Source organism: Pinus tabuliformis, chromosome 3_2 (assembly GCF_031772625.1).
Source record: "Pinus tabuliformis cultivar Carrire ecotype Pingquan chromosome 3_2, CPIR1, whole genome shotgun sequence".
Classification (NCBI taxonomy): domain Eukaryota; kingdom Viridiplantae; phylum Streptophyta; class Pinopsida; order Pinales; family Pinaceae; genus Pinus; species Pinus tabuliformis.
The window spans coordinates 625,316,938-625,335,020 of record NC_142302.1 but is presented as its reverse complement, the minus strand read 5'-3'; the positions used below and the strand labels follow the sequence as shown (position 1 = coordinate 625,335,020).

Here is an 18,083-nt window from a genome sequence, read left to right as displayed (position 1 = left end):
TATGATTTTGATTACATCAAAAGTATATATTAGAGTTTTCAATGATTTTTGAGTAAGTACAACAACTTACCACCACCTCCATCTTTGAAAGGCCTTTAACTCGGATCTACTTCCACCAAAATTTGCAATTTATTTTTCTATTCACTTAAAGAAAAAACCCATATTGTTTCCCTAATTGAATTCGTAAACATAAGATTCCAAAATTTCAAGGGAAGACATTTTTCTTATGGATTTTCCATCCATGAGTCTGTAACACCCTCCCCCAACATCCACCCAATTAACTAGCCAACCGGGGTAAACATATGACGTGAAGTTACTATGATATGATTTTACCTCCTAAGTCACCCTAAGGAAGTGGAACCGACGAAAACACACCATATAGACCTTCCACATCAGCAATAAGACTCTTAGGAACCATCCCAACATCTCAAGTAACCAACCTCTAAGTCCCACTAAGTTTTTAGACCAATACACTCCTGGACGCTCCCTTGATATGGGTATGCATGCGTCCAAAGGGCTCTGGACGCTTCCATAGCATGGTATGCCACTGTCCAGGGAATTTTCTACCCAGTGTTGTGCCTACGTCCCCAGGATTTGTGCCACTTTTTCAAGCCTAGATCACAGATCATTGCCCAGAACTATATGACACCCTTATTCATGTTTCCTAATCCATTATTCAAAAGAGAGATAGTCTAAATAATTTTGGTGTACTAAATTTTTCCATAATCATTCTTTAGTCAAGATCCTTAACATCCATTTATTTTTTTTCTTCGCTCGCTGCGGCCCTGACCTAGCCGTCGCTGCGCTGTTGGCCGTCCGGCCCCTGGCTGCTGCAGAGGGCCTGCTCCCTCCTGCTCTTCCGCAGATCTGCGCCTCAGAGGCTGCTGCGACCCTGCGTTCTGATTGAGGAGCCCTTTAACGGAGAATATGGACTCCAATGGGGGCGCTTCCCCCCCTGCGGAGGTCCTAGCATTCAAAGCAATGATCGAAGCCTGCTCGAAGAGAGCCCCATCGATGGCCCAGCAAAAGTTCATCAAGAGGATGGATAAGATCCCCACAGTCGCCCTTTCAGAGGAAGAGACGTGTAAAGCAGCTCTAAACCTGGCAGAGAGAGGTCTTATTGGACAGTTTACAGGCCTCTGGCCTTCACCAAAGTCAGTAGAAGATTGGGCTCAGAGAAACTGGAGCCCCCTGATCAAGGAGGGAGTGAAAAGCTACTTCGTCGGGAAAGGATACTTCGTCTTTGTGTTCGATAATCTGGAAGACAGAAGCCTAATATTCAGAAATGGGCCATATTTTATGGGACCGCAAGGCCTGTACCTGAATAAATGGTCCCCAGACTTCGACCCTACCCAGGACGTCCCCTCAGCAGTTCCGGTATGGGTGAGACTTCCCCACTTGCCTCTCCACTGCTGGAACCAAAAATCCCTTGAAAACATCGGCAATGCATTGGGTAAATACATTGACAGAGCTGTAAGAAAAGATCAGTATTCATGCGCTCGAATATGTGTTGAAGTCGATCTGGAGGAGGGGTTACCAGAAGCAATCAAACTTACAGTAGCAGGCTGGGAGCACATTCAAGAACTGGACTATGAACAGCTTTCGTTCAAATGTAGACACTGCCACGAACATGGACACTTCGCGAAGCACTGTAAGAAGAAGGCAGAAGAGCAAACAGACAGACAAAAAGAGGAACAATGGACCCTAGTTCAGAAAACAACAAATCCAAAAAAAGGCCCTAGCAAAGGAAGGATAACAGGGACGACAAGCAGCACAAAACCCAACCAGGAAGAGGAAACAGGGATGCCAAGCAGCTCCAAAATCATCCAAGAAGAGGAGGCAAACGTACAAGGGACATCAAGCGCTCAGATCAACCCAACAGATCTGGAGCATGAAGACCTGGTGCATGTAGAAAGCCCCCCTCCAAGCAAAGAAAGTGAGAAAGAAAAGCAGGTCGAAGCTACTCAGGGCAGTTCGCCCAACCCTTCATATGCAGATATAACAAGGAAAAAAGCAATGGAAAGTTCAGAGACATCAGAAGATGAAGCCTATGAGCGTCCTACCAAAAGAGCTAGCAGGAAATCCCGGAAAGAAAAGAGAGAAGAAGAGGCCGAGAGACTTAAAACCCAAGGGAGCCAAGCAACCATAGAAATGTCCATTGGGCGGAACAACAGGCCGAGACCTTCCAAGGGAGGTCCCACCCCCTCAACAGGTAAATAATGAAATTTGTCTCTTGGAACTGTAGAGGGTTGGGGAGCCCTGCAAAACTAGAAGCAGTAAAGGATCTTCTTAAAGCTGAACCCTCAGACATCCTCATGCTCCAAGAGACCAAAATTGAAGGGCATTCCCTTCTAGAAACCAGTAGACTAAAATGGAACAAAAATACAGGCAAGGCAGTAAGCGCAAGGGGAACCTCCAGAGGATTGGCCACTCTTTGGTCAGATAGCACATTTCAGCTCAATAAATACCATGAAACTCAGCACTGGATCCACACAGATTTGACGCACAAAGTAAGTAAGTTGAATGTCTCTCTCTTCAATTTATATGTTCCGGTAAATTATGCAGAAAAAAGAGAATGCTGGTATTCTTTAACAACTTACCTAGAACAGCAGTCCCCAAACAATATTATCATTGCGGGAGATTTAAATATTGTTCTGAAGCCAAAGGAAAAGAGGGGAGGCTCCAGTTCAAGAGATCCCATGCTGGCCACGGTGGAGGAGATCGTACAGAACTGGGATCTCTTAGACTTCCCTCCAGTACATGGGCTCTATACATGGACGAATAATCGGGTCGGGACGGAACAAATCTCTGCCCGGCTGGACAGATTTTTGATCCAAAGCGGACTCTTGATGAACAAAAAGATCGCCAGCTCCAAAATTTTGCCCAAATTGACCTCGGACCATAAGCCAATACAGCTGCTTTTAGAGGACGAGGAAGATTTGGGACCCATTCCCTTCCGATTCATCCCCCTGTGGATTGAGAAGCCGGGTTTTTTCGAAACAGTGAAAGATGCATGGGACAAGCCCATTATAGGTTCCCCCAGCTACATATGGGAGCAGAAGATGAAGGCAACAAAACAGGCGCTGAAGGAGTGGATTAAAAAGCCTGCACCCAATCCAACCAACCAAAGGAAAGAAACAACTCAGAGGTTGCACACAATGCAAATGGATATGGAGAATAAAGATATAACAGCGGAACTTCTGGAGGAGGAAGTCAAAACACAACGCTCTACCTATCAAGCCTTCCGAGTTGAAGAAGAGTATTGGAGATTAAAGTCTAGGAGCTTATGGCTAAAGGCAGGGGACCGGAATACTTCTTATTTCCACAAACAATACAGAGCTAGACTATCCCGGAACCATATAGCGGAAATTAAAACCATGGAGGGACAGGTTTGTAAAGGGTTTGACCAGGTGAAAGTCGCAGCTGAGGCACATTTTAGGAATTTATATAATATTGGAACTCAAGCTGAAGAGGGGGAAATCAATGACTTTCTTTCTAATATTCCCCAGCTTGTCAATGATGAAGAAAATACAGTCCTATGCAGACCTATTACAACCGAGGAGGTCATCCAAGTGATCTGGTCAATGGAAGCCGATAAGGCCCCTGGGCCCGATGGATTCTCTATCCATTTTTATCAATCTTGCTGGGAAGTTATCAAAACTGACCTCCTCAAAATGATCAAAGGATTTATGATAAAAGCTAAAATAGGAGGAGGTATCAAATCCACCTTCCTAGCTTTAATCCCAAAGGAATCCAATCCAGAAACCTTTGCAAGATTCAGGCCAATATCGTTGTGTAACGCTTCTTACAAAATCATAGCCAAGCTCCTAGCAAATCGACTCAAGCCTTTGCTCAAAAAGCTGATCTCCAGCAACCAAGGCGGATTTGTGGAAGGCAGATATATTATGGACAACGTCATTCAGGTCCAGGAAACTATTCACTCAAGCAAACAACGGGGCGAGAAAGGTATGTTGATCAAACTCGATATGGCAAATGCATTCGATAGAGTAAATCGTTTGTTTCTATGTAAAGTCCTGCTCTCTTTTGGTTTCTCTCAGCACTTTGTCCAGCTTATCAAAGCATGCATAGAAACCCCGTGGATTGCCCCTCTTGTCAATGGACGTCCCACCAACTTCTTCCAAGCTCAAAGGGGCATTAGGCAGGGTTGCCCTCTCTCCCCCTTCCTGTATATTCTCATGGCAGACTCTCTAAGCAGGAAGTTAGAAGTTGAAAAATCCGCTGGCTCCCTACCAGGTCTCAAACCTTCCGAGGCTTCAACACCCTTAAATCATGCTCTCTTCGCGGATGATTCTCTGCTCCTCGGAGGTGTTTCCACCAGAATAGCGAAAGCATTTGACAATGTACTGAAAAGTTACTGCAGGGTTACTGGAGCTCTTATCAATGAGAGCAAAAGTGAAATATACAGTTGGAATGCGGATCAGCAAGAGATCTCCAACATTTCGAGGATACTCGGGTTCAAAGGCCAGGCCAAGTGGGACAGTTTCAGATATCTTGGCCTTCCCATTTCCTCTGGAGCAAACAAGAGATGTTTTTGGTCTCATATAATTAGCAAAATTAAATCCAAAATCTCAAATTGGGGCGGTTATTGGTTAACAAAAGGAGGCAAATCCATTCTTATAAAAACGCAGCTGTCAGCTCTTCCCATATATCAATCAGCATTTCTCCTCGCCCCCAAATTTGTCACGGACCAGATAGCAACCCTGATCAGGAACTTCCTATGGCAAGGTGGGAAAGGAAACGAAAGAAAGTTGCATTTAGTTAAATGGGAAACGGTCAAGAGGCCAATAGATGAGGGTGGTCTTCAAATAAGGGACCCCTCCTTTATCAACAAATCGCTGGGCGGCAAACTGCTGTGGAAAATTGTAAGCGAACCCTCACATCCTATCAGCATAATATTACAGTCTAAATACTCAGACAAAGAAGCGATAAGGAAAATGCAAATACAGTCTACAGCGGCCAGCTCGCAGGTATGGAGGCTATGTTGCAAGAGCAGCGAATTCTTCAAAAACCACATGTACAGAATACCCGGAAACGGCAAGTCCACGCAGATATGGAAGGATCGAATTATGGGGAAAGATCCGCTGGCGGAAAGAGAGGATATTGCAGAGCTAAGAAATTGGCTGGAAAGAGCAGGAGTCAACAGAGTATATGATCTGGCAAGCTGGGATGAACGTGGAGAATGGCTAAAATGGGACTTCCACGGAGTCCCTGAGCGCCTAAAGGATCAACAGATCCAGCTTGAGAACCTGTTAGAAGACGCCACCCCAGACAGCAGATTCAAAAAGGATCGATGGGGCTGGGGAAAGTCTGGAAAATACACCTCAGCAGAGGGATATAAGTCTCTTCAGGGAAAAAGGAACAGCCAACATACTCCAGCCTTTTGGAAGCAGATTTGGGAGCCATTAGCGCTACCAAAAATTAACTTTTTCTTCTGGACCTTGGTACACAACAAGTTATTGACAGGGGACAATCTGACAAAAAGAAAGTATGAAGGGCCCTATAGATGCGCTCTCTGTAGATGTCAGTCAGAAACTGCCCAGCATTTGTTTCTTGAATGCGCCTTTGCCAAGAAGGTGTGGGGACTCCTTCTTGATGAGTTCCAGATCATTCTCCCACAGCAAACCTCAGTCTCGGAGCTGTTCGCGACTTGGTGTGCTAGCTACCCCAAAGGCATCTTCCCCAAGTCATTTTGGCGCAGGATATGGATAGCGTTGCCAAAGTTTGTTTGCTGGCAACTGTGGTTAACCAGAAATCAGCAGATCTTTAAAGAAACGCAGTATTCCCCGCATCAGGTTGCAGCAAAAGCTAAGGCCCTTCTGTTGGAAGCGGCTCAACAGCAATACAACAAAGAAGACCCCCTTCTCAGGCCAGAAGAAAAAAGGTGGCTTGCTATAGATCCGCTGCCACGAAATTATAGAACCTCACCACTGATAGCAGACCTGGAATGGAGAAAAAGAGAGACTGATGACATCTTTCAAAGTTGGTGGAGGGCGCAAAATGTAACTACCATCTTCTTCGATGGAGCGTCCAAAGGGAACCCTGGAGCAGCAGGTGCAGGCGGTATTATCTACTTTGTGGAAGGGCTCCCCACTGTATCCTTTGCATGGGGTCTCGGAGAGAAAACAAACAACCAAGCGGAGATTCTGGGGCTGCTAAAGGCATGTCACATTGCAAGAGAGAAAGGTGCCAAAGATATTCAAGTCTTCGGAGATTCAGAAATTTTAATCAAAAAACTAATCAGAGAGGAATACTTTAACAATGTAGGGCTCAACAAAATATTGGATAGACTGAAGACGGTTCTTCAGAGTTTTGACTCATGCAAATTTTATCATATACTCAGAAACTCCAACAAGGAAGCAGATTGTATGGCGAACTTGGGTAGCACTCTCAACAAAGGAATCTTAAATGTAAATGGGGAAATTCTATATCATCATTTGTGAACAGCTCCTTTCTAAAGGAAGCAAAAGCAGGATTTCAATCATGTAAGCAGGGCTGCCTAGGCAAAGTCCCTTTCTATTTCTAACATATCAATAAAATATACAACCGTTTCAGTTAAAAAAAAAAAAAAAAAAAGATCCTTAACATCCATTTAACAAATAGTTCCTTACCAAATAAATTAATATTATTCAACCCCCATCCACTAGTTGTCATAGGCCTTATATTTCTTTTCCATTTTATCGAAGCTAGACCGTCTTTTTATTTTTTACAAATGCATAGAAAATGAAAATATTTTTTCTTGATTTCTCATGACAATTTTACAAATATATAAATCAAAGTGTGCCACTACACTAGAATGGCCTTTTAAATAGATTTCACTATGATGATTCTATGTCCTAATAATAACAACCTCATGGACCAATTTGTAACTATTTTCTCAATTTTTTATATAACCAAGACCTATGTTGCAGTCCATAACTGTCGGTCCTTAATCATGAAGGTCATGTTATTTTAGTAATTATTAAAAACAATGTTTATAAAGGAGAAAAGTCTACAAATTGCCTTATCCTAACTAAGATGAACTTGATTGGATAATATAAAATACATGTGAATTTATTTCCAAACCTATGTAGAAGTAGGAAAAAGAAGTTCTCTAATGGTTACATTTCCAAAAAACATCACATCATCCACAAAGAGTGGATGAGTTGATGTTAACCCCCTACATATCTTAACTCCTTTGAAGGGATCAACTCTAGGGGCCTCCTTCACCATTCTATCCAATTCATTTGCCACTAGTAAGAACAAATGGGGGGACAAGGAGCAATCATTTATTTATCTCAAAGAGGACATAAAGAACTTTGAGGTTGAATTATTGATGGGGATGAAGAAAGATACTAAATTTAGGTATCCCGTATTTATTTAATAAAAGGGACACAAAAAGAAAATGAATGAGCAATGCCCTTAGATAAATGCAACTAACTTTGTCATGTGCCTTTATCTTCAAAACTATTACTTATAGATTCTTTGATTTAATTTAAGTGGAGCACTTCTTGAGCTACATTAATGTCATCTAGATTTGCCTAGTGGTAATAAGGTAAAATTATTCTTGAGAGATGTAATTAGAGAAACCATCCTTCAATCACGTTGTTATCACATTAGAAATAGTTTTGAATAAAACATGGGGAAAAAATATTCAAAAGATACAACTACATCCTTTTAGGGATCAATGCAATAAAAACTTAATTAACTAATATCAACAACTTCCCATATTTTTTTAGATTGCTCGATAAGCTTCAAAAGATCCATAGCAAGTAGATCAAAAAAATCCAAGAATAATTCAATAGTCCAACCATAAGTACCAAGGTTTTTATCCTTTTGAAAGGACTTCATCGTTGCTCTAAAAATAGAAGTTACCTTAATAATTTTATATATGTTCTCCTTATAAGGATATTTGTAAAAATCACTAAAATGAACAATGCCTAGCTCAACAAGGTTCTTGAATTTTCTTAGCCTTGTGCCATTTAAGTCTTCTAATTCCCAAATAGAATTTATGGACTTTTTATGTTGTCTAAAAAATTGAAAGTACTTTGTATTTTAACCTCCATTTTGGGGTCCTCCAACTCCAACAATCTTCTTTTGGGTGTCTCTAACTTGTTAAGTAGATTTTTATCCTCATTCAAATAAAGCAATACCAAGGAAATTTTCACTAAAAGCTAAAACCTTTATTGTTATAATTCCGACGATTTCTCCTGAGAATAATAGAATTCTATTTTAGCCAAGTCATAATTGCCTTTTTTATCCCATTACATTAGTTACAAACTAGAAACTTGTTATTTTTATTGCTCATTGATTATAAAGAGTCCATTAAATTTAACAAAATTCAAAAAACAAAAAAATCATTTTGGAACTATAATGATTTGAACTTAGAACAATCTTATAGGGTTGATCTCACCCTTTCTAGTCGAGAAAATAGGAAGGTGATTTAATTTTTCCATATTATTAACACATGTTCCTGATATATCAATGAATGAAATGAAATGCTCCAAAGCAAGAAATATATCCAAATTCTTTGAAATGTAGGCATTACTTATTATTTGGTTTGTCCAAGTATGTCCCATCTTGATCATATCAATGTCACACACTTTTGCACATTTAATTTTATATGGAAATAATTTTTCAACTTATCCATCTTGTCATATTACCCTTGAATATGTGATCTTTCAGTGACAAAGTTTAAGTCTCCACCTTGCAATTTCGCGTGTTAACGTACAAAGAGAAAAAGTTCCTCCCATAATGCTTCTCTATCCTAAAAGGGCTCACATAAATTGGTTATAGTAACGTGTACTAGTGTTTATAAAGAGTGTAGTTCAATTTTTATCCTTGTATTAACAAGAGAGAAATGGATTAGTTGAAATGAAAATTTCCAATAGGGGATAAGATTATCGAATCTACTCAAGTGTTATAAACTAATAAATAGAATATAATTAACCGAATTCAATCATTATCAATCATGGCCTCCTAAGGCATAACAAGATAAGGGTTATGAAGCTACAAAAGGTACTTGGGGAATACTTTCTTTGAAGGGTCACCCATACCCATTAACTTAAAAAAAAAAATGTATCAAGTCCCCTTTCCAAAGACCCTCACTAAAATAAGGACCATGATCAAGAATTTTATTTTTTTGAAAATATTTGAACTTTGTTCCAAATAAGATATTCTCCCAAGAAGATTAAGGTTCAATGCAAACCCTTCCACCCACCATAATTATCTTTTACCTCACCCACAATTGACTCCTTAATTGGTTTCTTCAATACATTGAGGACATGAAAGAATAGCCTATGGAGGCAATAATAGGGTCTTCCTTCCTCCAACTAACATGAAGCCATGAATGAGTTGAAGACTTCATGGATTTTGATTTGAGTAAAGGCATATTCTTCATAGAAGGATTAAGTGGGGGACACTTTGAAATTTGGGGAGATGTTGAGACATACTCAACTAAGGGAGATGTTGATGAAGGAAAATTGTAGAGAAGAGCTTAAGACAAGGGAGAGGGGAAACATAGATTAGGTGGTAGAATCCAATCCCATCAAACCTTCAAAATAAGAAAAATGACCAAACCCACTAAAATTCAATGAGCTCAAGGGAGTGTCTAATATGACCAGAGATCTTAAATCATTCACTAAGTCTTGTATATATGTATCCACTCGAATAATAAATGGCCAATAACTTTATATTAATAAGAAGAAATGAGAAGGTCGTGAGAGAAATGGTTCTTACTAAATGAAGGTGAGATACAACTAAAAAAACTTGATTTCCTCCACTTTATGACACTAAATTGGTTCAACATCAATAGTTCTTGCTTCACCTGAACTAAAGTGTGTATCTAAAAAAATTTGTAGTTGACTCCCTAAATATCCAAATACAACTTTGAAAAATAAAACCTAAAATTCTTACCATCATCCTTCCCCATGGGCTCTATGTTAGACTAACCCTAAATATTTTTTCCTTAATGGAATAGTTAGTGTAATATATGTACTACAAGGTGGCCCTTAAAGGTCATTTACCCCTTAGATTCACCTTATTATGATTGTGATTACATCAAGAGGGGATAATAGAGTATTCAATGATTTGTGAGTAAGTATAACAACTTACCACCACCTCCATCTTTGAAAGGCCTTTAACTCAAATCGACTTCCACCAAAATTTGCAATTTCTTTTTCTATCCAATTAAAGCAAAATCCCCTATTGTTTCCCTAATTGAATTCATAAACACGAGATTCCAAAATTTCAAGGGAAGAAATTTTTCTTATGGATTTTCCATCCATGAGTCTGTAACCCTCCTCCCACATCTACCCAAGTAACTGGCCAACCGGGGTAAACATGTGACGAGAAGTTATTATGATATGATTTTACCTCCTAAGTCACCTTAAGGAAGTGGAAACAACGGAAACACGCCATATAGACCTTCCACATCAGCAACAAGACTCTTAGGAACCATCCCAACATCTCAAGTAACCAACCAGTGAGTCCCACTAAGTTTTTACACCATTACACTCTCAGACGCTCCCTTGATATGGGCATGCATGCATATAGAGGGCTATAGAAGCTCCCACAGCATGACATGCCATCATCCAGGGACTTCTCTACCCATTGTTGTGCCTATGTCCCCAGGATTTGAGCCACTTTTTCAAGCCCAAAGCCTGGATCACTGCCTAGAACTATATGAAACCTTTATTCATGTTTCCTAATCCATTATTCAAAAGACAGATAATCTAAATAATTTTGGTGTACTAAATTTTTCCATAATCATTCTTTAGTCAAGATCCTTAACATCCATTTAACCAATAGTTCCTTACCAACTAAATGAATATTATTCAACCCCCATCCACTAGTTTCCATAGGCCTTATACTTCTTTTCCATTTTATTGAAGCTAGACCATCTTTTTATTTTTTACCAATGCATAGAAAATGAAGATATTTTTTCTTGATTTCTTATGACAATTTTACAAATATATAAACAAAATTGTGCCACCACACTAGAATGTCCTTTCAAATATATTTCACTGTGATGAATCTATGTCCTAATAGCAATAACCTCATGGACCAATTTGTAACAATTTCTCAATTTTTTATATATAACCAAGACCTATGCTGCAATCCATAATTGTCGGTCCTTAAACATGAAGCTCGTGTTATTTTAGTTATTATTAAAAAAAAAGTTTATAAAGGAGAAAAGTATACAAATTGCCTCATCCTAACCAAGATCAACTTGATTGGATACTATAAAATACATATGAATTGATTTCCAAACCTATTGAGAAGTAGGAAAAAACCAATAATTATATGAGCTTTTGAACTTCTCTAATGGTTCCAATTCCAAACAACATCACATCATCCACAAAGAGTGGATGATTTCATGCTAAACCCCTACCTATCTTAATTCCTTTGAAGGGACCAGCTCTAGGGGCCTCCTTCTCCATTCTATTTATTTCATTTGCCACTAGTAAGAACAAATGGGGGACAAGGAGAAATCATTTCTTGATCTCAAAGAGGGCCTAAAGAACTTTGAAGTTGAACTATTGATGGGGATGAAGAAAGATACTAAATTTAGGTATCCCATTATTTATTTAATAAAAGGGACACAATAAACAAAATGAATGAGCAATACCCTGAGATAAAGCCAACTAACTTTGTCATGTTCCTTAGAGAGGTTATCTTCAAAACTATTACTTATAGATTATTTGATTTAATTTCAGTGGACTTCTTCTTGAGCTACACTCATGTCATCTAGGTTTTCCTAATGGTAATAAGGTAAAATTATTATTGAGAGATGTAATCGGAGAAACCCTCCTTCAATCAATTTGCTATCACATTAGAAACAATTTTGAATAAAACATGGGGCAAAAATATTCAAAACATACAACTACATCCTTTTAGGGATCAATGCAATAAAAACTTAATTAACTAATCCCAACAACTTTCCATATTTTTTTAGATTGCTTGATAACCTTCAAAATATCCATAGCAAGTAGATCAAAAAATCCAAGAATAATTCAATAGTCCAACCATAAGTACCAAGGCTTTTATCCTTTTGAAAGGACTTCATTCTTGCTCTAAAAATAGAAGTTACCTTAATAATTTTATTTATATTCTCCTTACAAGGATATTTGTAAAAATCACTAAAATGACAAGACCTAGCTCAACAAGTTTCTTGAATTTTCTTAGCCTCCTACCATTTATGTCTTCTAATTCCCAAATAGAATTTATGGACTTTTCATGTTGTGTAAAAAACTGAAAGTACTTTATATTTTAACCTCCATTTTGGGATCCTCCAACTCCAACAATCTTCTTTTGGATGCCTCTAAGTTGTTAAGTATATATTTCTCCTCATTCAAATAAAGCAATATCAAGGCAATTTTCGCAAAAAGATAAAACATTTATTGTTATAATTCCAATGATTTCTCCTCAGAATACTAGAATTCTATTTTAGCCAAGTCACAATTTCCTTTTTTATCCCATTACATTGGTTACAAATAGGTATCTTGTTATTTTTATTGCTCATTGATTATAAAGAGTCCATTAGATTTAACCAAATTCAAAAAATATCATTTTGGGACCGTAATGATTCGAACTTGAACAATCCTCTAAGGTTGATCTCACCCCTTTCTAGTTGAGAAAATAGGAAGGTGATTTAAATTTTCCCTATTATTAACACATGTTCTTGATATATCAATGAATGAAATGAAATGCTCCAAAGCAAGGAATATATCCAAACTCTTTGAAATGTATTCATTACTTATAATTTTGTTTGTCCATGTATGTCCCATCTTGATCATATCAATTTCACACACTTTTATACATTTAATTTTATATGGAAATAATTTTTCAAGTTATCCATCTTGACATATTACCCTTGAATCTTCGATCTTTTAGTGACAAAGTTTCAGTCTCCACCTTGCAATTTTGCGTGTTAAAATAAAAAGAGAAAAAGATCCTCCTGTAAGGCTTCTCTATCTCAAAAGGGCTCTCATAAATTGGTTAATATAACGTGTACTAGTGTTTATAAAGATTGTAGTTCAATTTTTATCCCTGTATTAACAAGAGAGAAATGGATTAGTTGAAATGAAAATTTCCAATAGGGGATAAGATTATCGAATCTACTCAAGCATTATAAACTAATTAAGAGGGGGGAATTAACTAAATTCAATCATTATCAATCATGGTCTCCTAAGGCATAACAAGATAAGGATGATGAAGCTACAAAAGGTGCTTGGCGAATGGTTTCTTTAAGGGCTCACCCATACCCATTAACTTCAAAAACAAAATAAGTATCCAATCCCCTTTCCAATGACCCTCACTACAATAAGGACCATGATCAAGATTTTTATTTTTTTGAAAAAAAATGAACTTTACATATTTCTTTCCTTGCTTCACATAAGCTTTTCTCCCAAGAATATTAAGGTTCGATGCAAACCCTTCTACCCATTGTAATTATCTTTTACCTTAGCCACAACTGACTCCTTAATGGGTTTCTTCAATACAATGAGGACATGGAAGAATATACTTTAGAGGCAATAATAGGGTCTTCCTTCTTCCAATTAAGGTGAAGCCATGAAGGAGTTGAAGGCTCAATGACTTTTGATTTGAGTAAAGTAATATTGTTCATGGAAGTATTAAGTGGGGAACACTCTGAAATTTGGGGAGATGTTGTGACATACTCAACTAAGGGAGATGTGGATGAAGGAAAATCATAGAGAAGAGCTTAAGACAAGGGAGAGGGGAACACATATTAGGTGGTAGAAGCCAATCCCATCAAACCTTCAAAATAAGAAAAATGACCAAACCCATTAAAATTCAATGAGCTTAAGGGAGTGTCTAATATGAGCAGGGATGTTAAATCATTCACTAAGGCTTGTATATATGTATCCACTCCAATAAAAATATGGCCAATAACTTCAGTATACTAAGAAGGAATGAGAAGGTCGTGAGAGAAATGGTTCTTACTAAATGAAGGTGAGATGCAACTAAAAAAATTGATTTCATCCAATTTATGACACTAAATTGGTTCAACATCTACAGTTCATGCTTCACTTGAAACTAAAGTGTGTATCTAAGAAATTTTCGTAGTCGACTCCTTAAATATCCAAATACAACTTTGAAAAATAAAACCTAAAATTCTTACCATCATCCTTCCCCGTGGACTCTATGCTAGACTGACCCTAAATATTTTTTCCTTAATGGAATAGTTACTGTAATATATGTACTACAAGGTGACCCTTGAAGGTCATTTACCCCTTAGATTCTCCTTATTATGATTGTGATTACATCAAGAGGGGATAATAGAGTATTCAATGATTTGTGAGTAAGTATAACAACTTACCACCACCTCCATCTTTGAAAGGCCTTTAACTCAAATCTACTTCCACCAAAATTTGCAATTTCTTTTTCTATCCAATTAAAGCAAAATCCCCTATTGTTTCCCTAATTGAATTCATAAACATGAGATTCCAAAATTTCAAGGGAAGAATTTTTTCTTATGGATTTTCCATCCATGAGTCTGTAACCCTCCTCCCACATATACCCAAGTAACTAGCCAACCGGGATAAACATGTGACGAGAAGTTACTATGATATGATTTTACCTCCTAAGTCACCTTAAGGAAGGGGAACTGACGGAAACACACCATATAGACCTTCGACATCAACAACAAGACTATCAGGAACTGTCCCAACGTCTCAAGTAACCAAACCCTGAGTCCCACTTAGTTTTTATACCATTACACTCCTGAACACTCCCTTGATATGGGCATGCATGCATCCAAAGGGCTCTGGATGCTCCCACAGCACGGCATGCCTTTCTACCCAGTGTTGTGCCTGCGTCCCCAGGATTTGAGCCACTTTTTCAAGCCTAGAGCCCAACTCACTACCCAGAGCTATATGACACCTTTATTCATGTTTCCTAATCCATTTTTTTTTCTTCAGGTGGTTCACGGACACCCGCGGTCACTGGGTGGCCACTACGTCCATGGAAATATCTGAGCTTGATCAAGGGTATCAAGCCCCGCGGCGAATAGCTAGGCCTAACCCCAAGGGCTTCAGGGAGAATTGACCATGTGACCTCCCGAACGGCGAGGCACTTATTTGACCAGTTGAGCTAACCCTTGGGGCTTGTTTCCTAATCCATTATTCAAAAGAGAGATAGTTTAAATAATTTTGGTGTACTAAATTTTTCCATAATCATTCTTTAGTCAATATCCTTAACATCCATTTAAATAATAGTTCCTTACCAACTAAATGAATATTAATCAAACCCCATCCACTAGTTTCCATAGGCCTTATATTTCTTTTCCATTTTATCGAAGCTAGACCATCTTTTTATTTTTTACCAATGCATAGAAAATGAGAATATTTTTTCTTGATTTCTTATGAAAATTTTACAAATATATAAACCAAATTGTGCCACTACACTAGAATGGCCTTTTAAATAGATTTCACTATGATGGATCGATGTCCTAATAATAATAACCTCATGGACCAATTTGTAACTATTTTCAAAAAAAATTGTATAACCAAGGCCTATGTTGCAGTCTGTAATTGTTGGTCCTTAATCATGAAGCTCATTTTATTTTAGTTACTATTAAAAACAATGTTTATAAAGGAGAAAAGTCTACAAATTGCCTCATCCTAACCAATATCAACTTGATTGGATAATTTAAAATATGTGTGAATTTATTTCCAAATCTATTGAGCAGTAGGAAAAACCCAATAATTATATGAGTTTTTGAACTTCTCTAACGGTTCCATTTCCAAACAACATCACATCAGCCACAAAGAGTGGATGAGTTGATGTTAACCCCCTTCCTATCTTAACTCATTTTAAGGGACCAACTCTAGGGGCCTCCTTCACCATTCTATTTAGCTCATTTACCACTAGTAAGAAAAAATGGGGGGACAAGGAGCAATAATTTCTTTATCTCAAGGGCCTAAAGAACTTTGAAGTTGAATTATCGATGGGGATGAAGAAAGATACTAAATTTAGGTATCCCATATTTATTTAATAAAAGGGACACAAAAAACAAAATGAATGAGCAATACCCTGAGATAAAGCCAACTAACTTTGTCATGTGCCTTAGAGAGGTTATCTTTAGAACTATTACTTATAGATGCTTTGATTTAGTTTCAGTGGATTCCTTCTTGAGCTACACTAATGTCATCTAGATTGACCTAATGGTAATAAGGTAAAATTATTCTTGAGAGATGTAATCGGAGAAACCCTCCTTCAATCACTTTGTTATCACATTTAGAAATAGTTTTGAATAAAACATGGGGCAAAAATATTAAAAAGATACAACTACATCCTTTTAGGGATAAATGCAATAAAAACTTAATTAGCTAATCCCAACAACTTTCCATATTTTTTTAGATTGCTCGATAAGCTTCAAAAGATCCATAGCAAGTAGATCAAAAAATCCAAGAATAATTCAATAGTCCAACCATAAGTACCAAGGCTTTTATCCTTTTGGAATGACTTCATCTTTGCTCTAAAAATAGAAGTTACCTTAATAATTTTATCTATGTTCTCCTTACAAGGATATTTGTAAAAACAACTAAAATGAACAACACCTGGCTCAACAAGGCTCTTAAATTTTCTTAGCCTCCTACCTTTTATGTCTTCTAATTTCCAAATAGAATTTATGGATTTTTTATGTTGTGTAAAAAATTGAAAGTACTTTGTATTTTAACCTCCATTTTGGGGTCCTCAACTCCAACAATCTTCTTTTGGATGTCTCTAAGTTTTTAAGTAGATATTTATCCTCATTCAAATAAAGCAATATCAAGGGAATTTTCACTAAAAGCTAAAATATTTATTGTTATAATTCCAATGATTTCTCCTCAGAATACTTGAATTCTATTTTAGCCAAGTCATAATTGCCCTTTTTATCCCATTACATTGGCTACAAACTAGAAACTTGTTATTTTTATCGCTCATTGATTATAAATATTCCATTATATTTAACCAAATTCAAAAACAAAACATTTTGGAACCGTAATGATTTGAACTTGAACAATCCTCTAGGGTTAATCTCACCCCTTTCTAGTCGAGAAAATAGGAAGGTGATTTAAATTTTCCCTATTATTAACACATGTTCCTGATATATCAATGAATGAAATGAAATGCTCCAAAGCAAGAAATATATCCAAACTCTTTGAAATGTAGTCAGTACTTATTATTTGGTTTGTCCATGTATGTCCCATCTTGATCATATCAATGTCACACACTTTTTCACATTTAATTTCCATCTTGTCATATTACCCTTGAATCTTCGATCTTTCAGTGACAAAGTTTCAGTCTCCACCTTGCACTTTTGAGTGTTAAAATAAAAAGAGAAAAAGGTCCTCCCATAAGGCTTCTCTATCCCAAAAGGGCTCTCATAAATTGGTAATAATAATGTGTACTAGTGTTTATAAAGAGTGTAGTTCAATTTTTATCCCTGTATTAACAAGAGAGAAATGGATTAGTTGAAGTGAAAATTTCCAATAGGGGATAAGATTATTGAATCTACTCAAGTGTTATAAACTAATTAAGAGGGGAGAATTAACCGAATTCAATCATTATCAATCATGGTATCCTAAGGCATAACAAGATAAGGGTGATGAAGCTACAAAAGGTGCTTGGGGAATAGTTTCTTCGAGGGGTCACCCATACCCAATAACTTCAAAAACAAAATAAGTATCCAGTCCCCTTTCCAACAACCCTCACTATAATAAGGACTATGACCAAGATTTTTATTTTTGAAAAAAATTGAACTTGACATATTTCTTTCCTTATTTCACATAAGCTTTTCTCCCAAGAAGATTAAGGTTTGATGCAAACCCTTCGACCCACCATAATTATCTTCTACCTCAGCCACAACTGACTCCTTAATGGGTTTCTTCAATACACTGAGGACATGGAAGAATAGATTTTGGAGGCAATAATAGGGTCTTCCTTCTTCCAACTAAGGTGAAGCCATGAAGGAGTTGAAGGCTCAATGAATTTTGATTTGAGTAAAGGCATATTCTTCATGGAAGTATTAAGTGGGGAACACTTTGAAATTTGGGGAGATGTGTGACATACTCAACTAA

General features: G+C 37.4%; 1 protein-coding gene across 1 annotated transcript; it reads left to right on the top strand.

The window, feature by feature from the left end:
- Nucleotides 1–1,041: 1,041 nt before the first annotated feature.
- On the top strand, nt 1,042–6,461 carry LOC149182183 (uncharacterized). Its single transcript, XM_089414472.1, has 2 exons — nt 1,042–2,212; nt 2,566–6,461. Exons 1-2 carry the CDS (start codon nt 1,042–1,044, stop codon nt 6,459–6,461), a joined length of 5,067 nt encoding a protein of 1,688 aa, XP_089270598.1.
- Nucleotides 6,462–18,083: the final 11,622 nt, after the last annotated feature.